At 51.1% G+C, this 14,150-nt stretch overlaps 1 protein-coding gene across 2 annotated transcripts; it reads right to left on the bottom strand.

Annotated features, from left to right (window-relative positions):
* Positions 1-6,391: 6,391 nt before the first annotated feature.
* Thy1 (Thy-1 cell surface antigen) lies at positions 6,392-12,530 on the bottom strand. 2 transcript variants are annotated; one of them, XM_004667320.2, is made up of 4 exons: positions 12,356-12,530; positions 9,304-9,365; positions 8,557-8,892; positions 6,392-7,806 (listed from the first exon to the last, which is right to left on the bottom strand). In XM_004667320.2, the coding sequence occupies exons 2-4, from the start codon at positions 9,338-9,340 to the stop codon at positions 7,697-7,699; spliced, it is 483 nt and encodes a 160-aa protein (XP_004667377.1). In that variant the 5' UTR covers positions 9,341-9,365; positions 12,356-12,530; the 3' UTR covers positions 6,392-7,696. The 2 variants fall into 2 exon arrangements, with proteins under 2 accessions (XP_004667377.1, XP_045002527.1); XM_045146592.1 differs by having other exon boundaries at positions 9,304-9,380; positions 12,356-12,435.
* Positions 12,531-14,150: the final 1,620 nt, after the last annotated feature.

Genomic DNA, 14,150 nt, shown 5'->3' with positions numbered 1-14,150 from the left:
TTCAACTTAAAAAATTTAATTTAATTAATTTTTAATTTTTTTAGGGAGCAAGAGAGAGAGAGACACAGAGAGAGAGAGAATTTGTGCACCAGAGCCTCAACCACTGCAATTGAACTCCAGATGCTTGTGCCACCTAATGTGCATGTACATCCTTGTGCTTGCATTACCTTTGTGTGTCTGGCTTACATGGGGTCTGGAGAGAGATTGAACATGGGTCCTTAGGCTTTGCAGGCAATTGCCCTGACTGCTAAGCCATTTCTCTAGTCCTTATTTTTAAGTTTTATTTTGAGACATTCTCATGTAGTCAGGATGACCTCAAACTCTATTTTTTTTAATTTAAAAAAAAAATTTAAAATTCATTTGTAAGCAGAGATAGAAGAAATACAGAGAGAAGGGGCATGCCAGGGCCTCTAGCCAGTGTAAATAAGCTCCACAAGCATGTGCAACTTTGTGTATCTGGCTTTATGTGGGTACTGGGGAATTGAATCTGGGTTCTTAGGCTTTGCAGGCAAGCATACCTTAACCACTAGGCCATCTCTTATGCCCTGCTATCTTTCTTTTTAAAATTTTAATTATTATTATTTTGTTTTTTTGAGGTAGCGTCTCACTCTAGCCCAGGCTGACTTGGAATTCACTATGTAGTCTCAGGGTGGCCTCAAACTCATGGTGATCCTCCTACCTCTGCCTCCTGAGTGCTGGGATTAAAGGCGTGCGCCACCACGCCCTGCTATCTTCTTTTAAATAGAGGTAAAATTCATTTACTGTAAACTTTTCCTTCTCACCACTCTTGGAGCACAGTCTAACAACATTAAGGCATCACCACAGTCCATTCAGACAATAGTTTTCATCTTGCAAAACTAAAACTTTGAATCAAAACCCAGTAACTCCCCATTTCCTGCCCCCCCCAGCCCCTGAAACCATGATTCCACTTTTTGTGTCTGGGAATTTTATTTTGGCTTAAACAACAACAACAACTAGGGGCTGGAGAGATGGCTTAGTGGTTAAAGGTGCTTGCCTGCAAAGCCAAAGGACCCAGGTTCAATTCCCCAGGACCCATGTAAGCCAGATGTACAAGGTGGCACACGCTTCTGGAGTTCATTTGCAGTGGCTAGAGGCCCTGACATGTCCATTCTCTCTCTCAAACAAATACATAAAAACAAATAAAAATCAAACATTCCCCATCCCCATTAAATTTATTTTGGTTTATTTTTATTTACTTATTTGAGAGTGAAAGACAGAGAAGGAGGCAGAGAGAGAATGGGCATGCCAGTGCCTCCAACCACTGCAAATGAACTCCAGAGGCATATACCCCCTTGTGCATCTGGCTAATGTGGGTCCTGTGGAACAGAGCCTCAAACCGGGGTCCTTGGGCTTCACAGGCAAGTGCGTAACTGCTCCAGCGCCCCCCCATCCCCATTTTTAATGTACATCTTGGTGTTAAGTAGTGACTTCCTTTCAAGGCAGTTTTAGGCTTAGTTGTGAAGGTGAACCCCTTCACATAACAGAGGCTTAAATAGCGGTCCACAGCTGTTCCAGTAGCTCCTTCCTCACCAAGGACCGGGCCTTGTTTTGTGCTTTGGCCTTTGCAGGACAAAACTTGTCATCTCATCGTCCAAGATGGCTGCTCAAGTTCCAGCTGTTCGCATTCCAGCTGGCATGAAAGCGGAAAGGGAAGAAAGGCAGTTTTTCTTTTAGAGCACTACATAGAAATTGCGCATATTTCTGTGCTTACGTCTTATTGCACATCCTGCTGCAAGACAGCGGGGATTTGTGGTTTTCATTCTGGGCCATAAATTCCATCTATTTCTAATGTGAGAAAAAAAGAGTTTGAAACGGTTTATCAGAAAATCCCCAGTGGTGTTTGTGACAGCTTCTCTGCCACTGAGCACTGATCGTTATACTGAAATCATTCCTTCTTACTGGGTCAGGGACTCCTTCAGCCAGAGACTGCATCTTTTGCGTCTTAGCATAGGCCCAGATGCATTTGGGTGTTTAATGTTGTGCAAATAAGTGATTGTAGCCCAACCATCTTAGTTTAAGAATTACTGAAGTGAAATCCTGAGCCATGGGACCAGTCATTCACCCCAAGTGCTCTTGTTTCCTGACCACTCCTCTGAGTTCTGGAGTCAGCTTTACTGCTTACCTGATGGTGGGTGGGTGGCCTTCTGGTCACACCCACTGCCAGACATGTTTCCACCCCACTGCTGGCAGCTCTAACCATCGGGGCTCTTCCCAGCCATGAAGACACACATGGCCTCTCTCTTTCTCTCTTTTTGTCAGTCTTTTTTTTGTCTGTTTGTTTTGAAACAGGGTCTTGCTCTAGCCGGAATTCACTATGTAGTCAGTGTCAGGCTGGCCTTGAACTCACAGTGATCCTTCTACCTCTGCCTCCCAAGTGCTCAGATTGAAGGCGTGCACACATGGTCCCCATAAACCTCTGTTGTTGGTTTTATTTTTTATTTATTTATTAAAATATATTTAATTTGTTTATTTATTTGAAAGAGAGAAAGAGGGAGGGGGAGGGAGACAGAGACAGAAAGAGAGAGAGAGAGAGAGAGAGAGAGAGAGAGAGAGAGATAACAGGCACACCAGGGCCTCCAGCCACTGCAAAGGAGCTCCAGATGTATATGCCCCCTTGTGCATCTGGATTACGTGGGTCCTGGAGAATCGAACTGGGTTCCTTTAGCTTTGCAGGCAAAGGCCTTAACTGCTAAGCCATCTCTCCAGCCCTGGTTTTATTATTTTATTTATTTATTTATTTTGGTTTTTCGAGGTAGGGTTTCACTCTAGTCCGGGCTGACCTGGAATTCACTCTGTAGTCTCAGGGTGGCCTTGAACTCATGGCAATCCTCCTACCTCTGCCTCCAGAGTGCTGGGATTAAAGGTGTGTGCCACCATGCCCGGCTTGTCATTTTTTTAAATTTTATTTAATTTAAATTTAATTTTATTTTTTAAAAAAATTTTATTAGCATTTTCCATGATTATAAAAAATATCCCATGGTAATTCCTTCCCACCCCCCACTTTCCCCTTTGAAATTCCATTCTCCATCATATTACCTCCCCATCTCAATCATTGGACTTACATATATACAATATCAACCTATTAAGTACCCTCCTCCCTTCCTTTCTCTTCCCTTTATGTCTCCTTTTTAACTTACTGGCCTCTGCTACTAAGTATTTTCATTCTCATGCAGAATTGTCATTGGTCTTATACCAGTCCTCCATACCATGTGTCCGTGTCCACCTCTTCTGTCCTTAGGTCATCTCTTTGCCAGAGATTCTCCTCAAGAGTGGTGGTGGGAAATTGTAGTCCACACAGTCCTGAGGTCAAGATCCCTGAATGGGAGCGCTGTTGTCCCTGAGGCCCGCCTGGATGGAGCAGACCAGCCAGTACCCTCAGGCTGTGCTACCATTCCAAACGAATCCAGCCCCAGCATTGCCTCACTAACACATCAGGGCATGATTTAGTTTAGGATTTGTTTCTTTATGGGCTGGGGAGATGGCTCAGCGGTTAAGGCATTTGCCTACAAAGCCAAAGAACCTCGGTTTGATTCCCTAGGACCCACGTGAGCCAGATGTACAAGGGGGCGCATGCATCTGGAGTTTGTTAGCAGTAGCTTGAGGCCCTGACGTGCCTATTCTCTCTGCCTTTCCCTCTCTCAAATAAATAAAATATATTTAGGATTTATTTACTTCACATGACACGACACACGTGCTCTTTCCAGCCTGAATGCGGCAAGTTCAGGCAGGAGGTGGACCTTGTGCCTAGGAGGCAAGAGGACGCATGTCACGTATCCACTGAGGACAAGGTTTCACAGTTAGCTAGTAAAAGTTACTATATCTCATAGCAATCCTTTTGCCCTTCCTGAAAGGGTCTTGGATGTCCGAGAGACTCTGCCATGATACTGAGTAGTTGGTCTCAGTGACAAACTCCATTTAGAAGTGGGTGGTCAAATGGGCCTTCTGATGCTCTTGAGCAAGAATTCCCGGCCTTAGGACAAGGAACCAGGTGGCTGAAGGCAGGGAGAGATGAGTGGCAGTGAGGAAGAGGGCCTGAAGTATGTAGACAGGACTCCTAGCTCTCTATAAACTCCCAAGCCACTATAGATGTCCCACCTCCTCCATAAGACCTGTTGACCAGAGAGGCTATCATGACCAGATGCTAACAGCTTTTGGAGCCGGGCAGGGTAGTGCATGCCTTTAATCGCAGCACTTGGGAGGCAGAGGTAGGAGGATCACCATGAGTTTGAGACCACCCTGAGACTACATAGTGAGTTCCAGGTCAGCCTGAACTAGGGCGAGAGTCTATCTTTTTTTTTTTTTTAATTTTTTTTGTTCATTTTTTATTTATTTATTTGAAAGTGACAGAGAGAGAGGGAGAGAAAGAGACAGATAGAGAGGGAATGGGCACGCCAGGGCTTCCAGCCACTGCACATGAACTCCAGACGCGTGCGCCCCCTTGTGCATCTGGCTAACGTGGGACCTGGGGAAATGGGCCTCGAACCGGGGTCCTTAGGCTTCACAGGCAAGCGCTTAACCGCTAAGCCATCTCTCCAGCCCGAGACTCTATCTTGAAAAACCAAAAAAGAAAACCTTTGCCCATGTCCTGGTCTTCCTGGGTTGGTTTAGGTGACCGATGGCTGTCCCCTTGTCTCTCTTTCTACCCTCCTGCAGCCTGTGGTCCTCTGTGGCTTCTTAAACTGATCTAATCCCTTTCAGAACTTGGGGTCTGCCCCTGAGATAGCTGTAGCGGCAGGTCCTGAGAATATGGCTGCGCAGCTGTCCAGGGAAACTGTGCCAGGCATGACAACAGCCGTACAAGGAGCACCACACAGGTGCCAGGGTCTCACACTGGCCTTTCAGTTGAGGCTTCCCAACTGGCCTCCCAGTTCCTTCCAGAAAGGCCTTTGAATTTGACCTCTCACTGTCCCAAGAGTGGCGGGTTTCCTCAAACTTGCCTGGTGTTTGCCTGAACTTCCTTTCCCCACGAAGGCGTTTCTTTGTGTGTATGTGTGATGAGCATGCGCATATGGGAGCATGTGTGCACGAAGATGTGTGCGCACGCATTTGGAGGCCAGAGGTCAACATGGGGGGGGGGGGGGCTTCCTCTGTTACCCTGCACTTCACATTCGGGAGCAGCTTCTCATTTGAGCTGCAGCTGGATGTTTTGGCTAGTCTAGCTCACCAGCTTGGCCTGGGGAGCACCTGTCTCTACCTCTCAAGGGCTGGCTTTACAAGCGGGCTGTTATGCCCACTCAACAGTTAAGTGGGTGCTGGGGGGTCTGACCGCGGCCTCACACTTCTGTGGCTTTACTGACTAAGCCATTGCCCCAGCCCTCACCAGGGTGCTTCTTGTGACTTCCTTCCTATCATGGTACTTGCAGCTCCAGGGCAGGGCTTAGCACGAAGCCTGGGTCTCCAGGGCGTCCCTTCCGTGCACAGCTCGGGCCTGGCTGCACCTGCCACGTACTTGACTGTCAGTGTCCCCGTCGGTGATGGCCGGCTTCCGCGGGCTTTCTTTGTACTTTCTGGACACAGTCACCGGAGGGCCAATGTGAGGCAGAGGTAGTAGGAAGAGTGGGAGCAAATGGCATTTCGACTTGGGTTTTTAAGAAAAATGCTTAAAGAGAATTATTCTAGCCGGTGCTAAATACCAAATGAGTCAGCCTCCTCCCACATTCCCTGGCAAAGCAGGGACAGGCTGGCTGGCTAGCTGACCGCAACTGGAACTCATTAGGACCCTGTAGTCCCCATCCAGCCGCAGCTCTTGGGCGACCCCTAGTGACTATTCACATTTTACTGATTACCAGTGGGGGCCGGGGGAGAGGAGGGAACCAGGAATGGAGCCCGGGTTCCCTTTCCACCCCAAAGGGGATAGATTCTATCCCCAGCCCTTATTTACTGATTTTGGGTTCAAGGCTGGACGCCTGCCCCGCTGCCTTGAAGACAGGACAACACCCATTGCTCCCGTGCTCCGAGTTGTGCCCTTTCCATAGCAGATGGAACTTGAGGGGGGGCATTTCTGAAGAACCAGGGCTGGCAAGAAAAGGGGGACCACGCGCTTCGGGACTAGCTTGGTGCAAAGCGGCTCAGGCTGCGTGGCTCCGCCCACGTGTTGGCAGGTAAGCCTGTGGCTGAAGCCAGGTGAGTCATCAGAGGGTTCCAATAGTTATCGATTTGGGCAGACGCCTCTTATTAGTCACCCAGAAAAACAGCCTAGTGTGCAGCAATATGTCGCTGGGGGATGGGGTTGCAGACACAAAAGAAGGCAAGAGGGGCAGGAAGGGCTGGGGTTCTTCCAGGGTCTCTTTGGACCTCTTGCCTACAGACACCCAGCCAAGGGGGTAGGTCTGGACTCTGTGGAGAAGCAAAACAGAAATGGAGGCTAGGATACACTCCGGAGGCTTGGTTTTATTGCGCAGTTTTCTTTTTCCTCAATGAAATGCTATAAGCTGTGGTGGCACTACACATGATCACAGGACAGGCAGAGCCAGGTGGGGAGGTGGGGGCTGGAAGGCTGTCACCTAACAAGTGGATGACCCAGACCAGGCCATGGCTATAAGGTGTGGGCTGCCTGGGTCTCAGGGACAGCCAGAGGGACCAGGGAAGGAAGAACCTCCCTTAGGAAGCAATAAGGGTCCAGCTGGATGATTCCAAGATCCCCCACCCCCTGCCCTAAGTTAGAGCTTGCGGAGTTTTGGAAGCTCTTGGGACAGCCAGGGAGGGAGGGGCTTACACCCCTGTGCCATCTTCTCAGCTCAGGCAGGCTCACATTTTAAAAATTGTGTGTGTGTGTGTGTGTGTGTGTGTGTGTATGCGCGTGCGCTTGCTTGCTTCAAGATCTCTTGCTGCTGCAAGTGAATACCTGTCCTTATGCGGGTGGCTGGGGAATTGAACCAGGGCCAGCAAGATTTGCAAGCAAGTGCCTTTAAACTACTGAGCCATCTCCCAGCCTTAAGGCTCACATTTTAGGTGATAGGCAACGGCTTCTCACCTCCTACTCTCTTTTCCTGTAGTCCATCAGCTGCTGCTCCCCAGATGAACCTGCATCTTCACTGAATTGTACCCCAGTCCAAGGGGATTCCTGCAATGGCAGGAAAGGACTTTTTTTGTTGATATGATTGAGAATGCTCTTGCAGAATCTCATTTCTCACCCTCATGGGACTGGCCACAAATGTTTGGTAGTTCCCTGATCCCTGAGGTCTTGAGGCATCTTCTCTGCTGGCTGGGCAAAGGTTTCTGCAAGAGTATGCTTGGGCCAGCCTCAGGTGTATCCTAGCCCATTGTCTAGATCTCTTTCAGAAATATCTCCCAGGGACTTCAATCTTGCCACCCCACTACCTATCATATGTCCTTAGTCTCCATCAGGTAGGTCCCCAACCCTGGCTTCCCTTGTTACAAATTCCCAGAGAAAAGGAAGGACAAACTCTAAAATAAAAAAAAAAGAGAAGCAGCTCTGGAACAAAGAATACAAAACGCCAGCCAGTGGTGCGCAGAAGGGGCAAATTGGCAGTGGGGGAGGGGCACGCGTGGGTGACGGCATGCAGCATTGGATTCCTCATGAGGGAAGGGGTCTCCGTTTCTCTCCGAGGTCAAGGTACATGAGGGGCTTGGGAGAGGGAGTCAGCTGATTAAGAGCAGCAAGATCTCTGCACTGGGCCTTGAGGCTTCCTGTATTCTCCACGGGCCCCACCGGTCACAGGGGAATGAAATCAGTGGCTTGGAGGAGGGAGAGCGAAAGCAGGAGCAGCAGCCACGAGGTATTCTGAGGCAGCAGGCTTACGCCCTCACACTTGATCAGCTTGTCTGTGGAGAGAGAACAGAGTTGGTGGAGGGACCAAGACAGGCAGGCAAAGGACCGGAGCCAGGGTGCGTTGCCTTCAGGGAGCTGGCGCTGTGATCTTAACGGACTCAGCCTAGTGTAACAGAACCATCTTTCCCATTTGCCAATTCCTGGGCCCTTGCACATGTATCTTCTTCAAATCCCACTAGACACCATCATAAGAAAACTGTGTGGGGGGGCTGGAGAGATGGCTTAGCGGTTAAGTGCTTGCCTGTGAAGCCTAAGGACCCCGGTTCGAGGCTCGGTTCCCCAGGTCCCACGTTAGCCAGATGCACAAGGGGGCGCACGCGTCTGGAGTTCGTTTGCAGAGGCTGGAAGCCCTGGAGCGCCCATTCTTTCTCTCCCTCTATCTGTCTTTCTCTCTGTGTCTGTCGCTCTCAAATAAATAAATAAATAAAAGAAAAAAGAAAACTGTGTGGGGGAAGACAGTGCCATCCTTGTTTTCCCAGCTGGGGAAAAGGACTGGAGAGGCCAAGTGACATGTCTGCAATTGAGATGGAAGTGTCAACTAAAAGATTCTGTCCACCTGGCCCTTGCTCTTCCCCCCACTCACGCAGAAGGCAGTGGCTCCCCAGAGAACCAGACAGCACTTAAGAGGAATGTGAGGTGGTTATGGATCCCCTTTCTTCTCTAGACCAGCTACGGGAGCTGCTAGTTTGCCTGTACAGACTGACTATCCCCAGCCATTGGCCCTAGTTGGGAATGTGCCTCACCTCTGAGCACAGAAACATTCTGATTGGAGACCATCTGAGGCTGACCAGAGACGCGGAGTTCACATGTGTAGATGCCCTCATCCTTGGTGGTGAAGTTGGCTAAGTAGAGGACCTTGATGTTGTGCTTGTTGATGAGGCTGGTCCGGGGACGGTATGAGTACTCGGGTACCCCCATAGTACTCTGTAGAACATGCTTCTTTTTCTCCCGGGTCAGGCTGAACTCATGCTGGATGGGCACGGTGGTGCTGTTCTCATGACGGCAGTCCAGGCGAAGGCTCTGATCCACCAGGCAGGCCGTCAGGCTGGTCACCTTCTGTCCCCAGGACACCTGCAAGACTGGCACCAGCAGTGCCTCCTCCGAATTGTGGGAGAGACACAGAGCAGAGGCCTCCCACCACAGGAAGAGTAGGCCTAGACCTGGCTAGGAGGGCATGGGTCTGATCACAACCCAGGGTTCCCTGGAGGCACCATCTAAGCTTCCCACCCCTCCCCTGCAGATCCCAGCTTCCTTTCCTCTGCTCAGGCCCTGGGTCCCATCAGTGTGTTTCAAGGACAGGAGATCAAGGGCAGAGAGTTCTTAGTTCTCACATGGAGATTCCAATTCACTAGTAAGGGACAGGGCTCCTGGAGTCCTGTTCCCAGACACTGCTACAGGCAGGCAGATCAATGAGGTTGTGCCCTCTGGGTCACTTCGGGAGGGAAGGAAGCCAGGTACCTCGAATGCCAGCTCTGCCCCTTACTCAGTACCTGCCAGCAGGACGGCGATGCCGATGGCTGGGTTCATGATGCCAAGAGCTTCGTCCTGGATTCTGGAGTGGGAACACCTGGGAATCAGCCAAGGAACGGGACAGGGGTGTCGACACTTACCAGGACTTGGGACCCCTGGGGAATGTGGTAAACACCTAAGCCTCTCCCCATTTCTCTTTGAAGGTGATGCTGCCACCGGCTCTTTGCCACTCAGAGAAGGCACAGGAGGAGGAAGGGGGAACATACCCTGTGACAGTGTATGACTGAGCCTGGCCATGGGCCACCGACCTTCCAGCTGGTTACTTTCAGTGACTTTATCATTACCATGATTTTGCAGGAATTTAAGGCCCATGAAGGCAAGGACTGCATCTGAATAGTTTTAATTTAGTAAAATACGAAAGTTACTATTTTGGTTAGTGTCTCAGTGCACAGTTCAGGAGTGTTAAGTCCATTCACATTACTGAGCAACCAATCTTTAGAACTAAGTTCATCTTTCAAAATGAAAACTTTATACTCATTCCCCTCTGGGGACTTACCGTGTGTGTGTGTGTGTGTGTAGGAAGGGCCTTGCTCTAGCTCAAGCTGACCTGGAATTCACCAGTCTCAGGGTGGCCTTGAACCCATGGTAATCCTACTTTTGTCTGCTGGGTGCTTGGATTAAAGGTGTGTGCCACCACACCTAGTTTAGACTTCCTTTTTTTTGTTTGTTTAGAAGAAAATACTTAATGCCCAGAACAGTTTTGGCCTATAAGAGATATTAAAATGTATTTATCTTAGGGCTGGAGATATAGCTCAGCAGTTAAAGGTGTTTTGCTTGCAAAGCCTGATGGCCTGGGTTCTATTCCCCAGTACCCACATAAAGCCAGATGCACAAAATGGCACATGTGTCTAGGGTTTGTTTGCAGTAGCTTGAGGCCCCGGCATATCCAAATTCACTTTCTCTACCTTTTTTCCCTTTCAAACAAAAAAAATAATTATTCAAAAGTATTTATTTTAGTTTTATTTAATTTTTTTTCATTTATTTTTATTTACTTATTTGAGAGCAAGAAACAGAGAAAGAGGCAGATAGACAGACAGACAGATAGATAGATAGATAGATAGAGACAATGGGCGCGCCAGGGCCTCCAGCCAATGCACATGAACTCCAGACGCGTGCACCCTCTTGTGCATCTGGCTAACATGGGTCCTGGGGAATTGAACCTCGAACCGGGGTCCTTAGGTTTCACAGGCAAGCGCTTAACCCCTAAGCCATCTCTCCAGCCCTTAGCTTTATTTTAAACATTTGCTTGTATGTGTGTATGTGGGCATGTATATGCCACACTTGCATGTGTGGAGGTAGGGGACAAGTTATGCAGCCTAGGTTGTTATCAAACTCGATTCTCCTGCCTCAACTACTTGAGAGCTGGGCAAAAGATATTTATGGGATGAGCTAGGTGTGGTAAATCGTATCTATAATCCCATAGTTTGGGTGGCTAAGGTAGGAGCACCATGAGTTCAAGGCCAGCCTGAACTACAGAGTTAGTTTCAGGTGACTCTGAAGAAAGACTTTGCCCCCCTCAAAACACCAAAAATCCCTATCGCCCTGCACAAAGATGACAGACTGAATGAGGCTCTCTAAACCTTAGATATGAATAGGATTTGGGGAGTGGTCCACAGGAGATTAGGGATGCTGTGTTTAGCTGCCAGGTAGGCCTGGACTGGACACAGGGTGTGAATAAGGAAAGGCCACAGTGCTCTCTGCACATTAAGCCCAAGAGCCTTCCAGATGCTCAGTTCCTGGGATTCCTGAGGGAACAGTTTTCCAGTCTGGCTTCCACTGCTGTTCCGCGTAGGCTCTCTGCCTACGCCATCCCCCCTCCTGCCTAAACAGGACCCAAGGTCTTGGTGACTAGGAGCAGGTAGCCTAGCCAGTTCTAGCTTAGAAGAGGCGTGCGCGCGAGAGAGCGCGCGGGCTCCGCCTTGGCCGCGTGTGCCAGGGCACGCAGGGTGCTCTCATCCATGATGGATGAACCTGGGGTCCCGCAGTTGAGCCGCTACAGTGACTGCCCTCGAGGCCTGGGCCCGGGGTGGAGCTGCGGCTCTAAGTAGATCCTGAAGCTCTATGGTAAAAAGGGGGTTCATTTTTTTTTCTTTCCCCAGATAGGGTCCCCTTAAGCAGCCCTTGTTAGCCTGGCTACCTTCGAACTTGCAATCCTCTTGCCTCCACCTCCGGAATGCTGGGAAGGAAGTGTGTAAAGGCGTGTGCCACCATTCTTGGCTGGCATCAGGCTTTAGTCGGATGACATTGGGTTATGGAGGAGAGGGGTGCGAGCTTGGGCTTTAGGAGAGAGCGGGGAGGAGGGGGTGGCACGAACGAGAAAGTGGGTCTGGGACTGGAGAGCCCAGTAGAGATAACCAGAGGGGTAGATCACGCTGGGAGAGGCACGACCCATCGATTTCATTTACTTCTGCTGCCAGGGGATCCCCAGATCCAGAGAGGCTCCGCCAGCCGCTTCCTCCAGCCCTTCCCGGAGGGCCCCACCCTTTTCCATTTCCGTATTCCAACCCTCCATTTCCAGTAGAGCTTTCCCCTTCCCCCCCATCGCGCCCAGCGCTCCCCTCCCCCGTCCGCCCGACTTCCCAGCCTCCTCCCGCGGCACTGCGGTTTCCTTACCTGCGGCGCCCCGCACCCAGCCGCGAGGTCACCCGGCGCAGAGTCCCCTCCAGCTCGCCGTCTCCCTCCCCCCATTGTGCTCGCCCCCATCCCCACCAGGGTGAGCAGGGCTTGGGGACGTCCGAGTGGCGAGCAGAGCCAAAGGCTGTCCTTCCTCGCAGTTCTCCTCCAGTGCCCAGCCTCCGAGCACCACTCTCCAGCGGTCAACGACCGGCGGGCGCAAACCGCGCAAGACGGGACCGCCGGGCCCCGGGATGCCCGTCCCTCCCCAGCTCTGCGCCGCCCCATCGCGGGGCGACCTCGCCCCCGGACGGCTCCTCGATGCCAAGGGGGAGGAGGGCGTGCGCCAGCACCCTGCCACCACCTCCGCGCCCGGGTCCCGCGGGCTCCGGCGCTCACCTGGGCTCCCGGCCGCCGCCGCAGCCTCGTCCCGACGCACCGACGCCTCCGGTTGCAGCTGCAGCCCGCAGCCCGCAGTTTTCACCGAGGGTGGGGGAGGGGGAGCGGGGAGCTCAGCCAATCAGAGGCTGAGGGGAAAGGATGGAGGGGGGGCGATGGCTCTGCTGGGACGAGCTCGAGCGGTCGCGTTTGGACATTGGAAGGTGGCCGGCTGGCATTGATGGGGAACCTCAGCCCTGTGACTGGCTGGCTTGGCCAGAGTCGGACCGGTTTGGGATCCCTGGGTCAGAGGGGGGCGGCCCAAAGCACGTCAGCCTCCTCCCCATCTCCCCGCAGTGCTGGCTCTCCTTTTGCTGGCCTAGCCTTCCGAAGTCTGGACGACCAAAGGGGTAAGGAGTGCTGGGGAAGGCCAGCCGCCTTCCGCTCTTCCCATCCGTCCCGTATCCCTGCTTTTCCGTAGCGGTCAGCAGCAGGTTTGGGGTCCTGATCCCGTCTTTCCGCTAGGAAGCCGGTTGCGGCGGTTCCATACTGAAGCAAGGCAGAGGTGCACCTGCCTGCTCCCCACATGTAATCACAACACTTAACCCTGCAGGTGCTTTCTGAGCCAGGAAGGTCTCCCTTCCATCCTGGGCTAGCGCCTTCAGGCCCAGCTAGCTAGACGGTTCTCGATGTTTGGTCTTCAGACTAAGGAAGGAGTGTTGCCTGTTACAAAGCATTGTGCTGGGGGCCCATTTTATCCATGGTCACATTCCCCCCAAATGGGATCTTCCCATCCCACTTCATGCGACTTTATGGCGAGTGGAGAGCCTTGGAACCCAAGCCCTCAGTGCTCAGTGGTAGAGGAAGGAGGGAGCTCTGGGAAAGGGGCAGGGGCGGTCAGCTGGACAGGAGACACTGAGCTTCTGATTTCCAGGAATGCCCCTTCTAGCACATCCATTTGATGTCATAGGAGTCTTTCATATTTAAAAATTATTTATTTATTTATTATTTGTGGGAGAGAAAATAGGACGGGGGTGGGGAGAATGAGTGCACCAGGGCCTCCAGCCACTGCAGAGGAACACTAGATGCAAGAACAAACTTCTGCCTTTAACCTCTGGGCCATCTCCCCAGCCCGGGCGTCTTCATATATTTTTTTTTAAACAGTTAATACTAAAGATGTATTTCTCCCACAGGTTAAGTGGACTTATTTGATTGATTCAGTCCTCCTGGCCTCAGAATTCTGATGGGGACATTTCAGACATCTGCCTGTCCATTCTCCCTCCCTCTCTCCATCCCTCCCTCCCTCCCTCCCTCCCTCCCTCCCTCCCTCCCTCCCTTCCTTCCTTCCTTTCATTTATTTGCAAGTAGAGAGATTGAGAGAGACAGAGAATGGATGCACCAGGGCCTCCAGCCACTGTAAACAAACTCCATATGCATCTGGCTTTACTTGAGTACTGGGGAATCGAACCTGCATCCTTAGGCTTTGCAGGCAAGAGCCTTAACTGTTGAGTCATCTCTCCAGCCCCAGTCTCCTATTTCTTAGTAGAAGTCATTCCTGGCATAGTCACTGCAGTTTCCAATACTGTAATGGCCCCGAGTGGTCTGAAGCCATCTGTGAACCTGCAAATGAGGTTTTTCTTTCCTCTCCCTTGGAAGGCTAGGTGGGCTTTTGCCCCGAGGATGTTGGAGCATTCTGACAGGAATGAACATGAGTCCTCTGGTAAACCACAGAATGATGAGGTGCTTTTTGAAAAGACAGCGGTCCCTAGCAGCCAAGGACCTCCTGCACTTCCTACCAACTCCCCATGGCCAAGTT

Source organism: Jaculus jaculus, chromosome 3, assembly GCF_020740685.1.
Source record: "Jaculus jaculus isolate mJacJac1 chromosome 3, mJacJac1.mat.Y.cur, whole genome shotgun sequence".
NCBI lineage: Eukaryota > Metazoa > Chordata > Mammalia > Rodentia > Dipodidae > Jaculus > Jaculus jaculus.
This window is presented reverse-complemented; position numbering and strand designations above follow the sequence as displayed.

What these genes read in the sequence shown, in the direction of transcription:
- Thy1 (XM_004667320.2), bottom strand. Translation starts at nt 9,340, where the DNA reads ATGAACCCAGCCATCGGCATCGCCGTCCTGCTGGCAG. An exon ending in CATCGCCGTCCTGCTGGCAG is followed by an intron (nt 8,893 to 9,303) that starts GTACTGAGTAAG and finishes TGCTGGTGCCAG; the next exon opens with TCTTGCAGGTGTCCTGGGGA. An exon ending in GAATGTTTCTGTGCTCAGAG is followed by an intron (nt 7,807 to 8,556) that starts GTGAGGCACATT and finishes CTCTCTCCACAG; the next exon opens with ACAAGCTGATCAAGTGTGAG.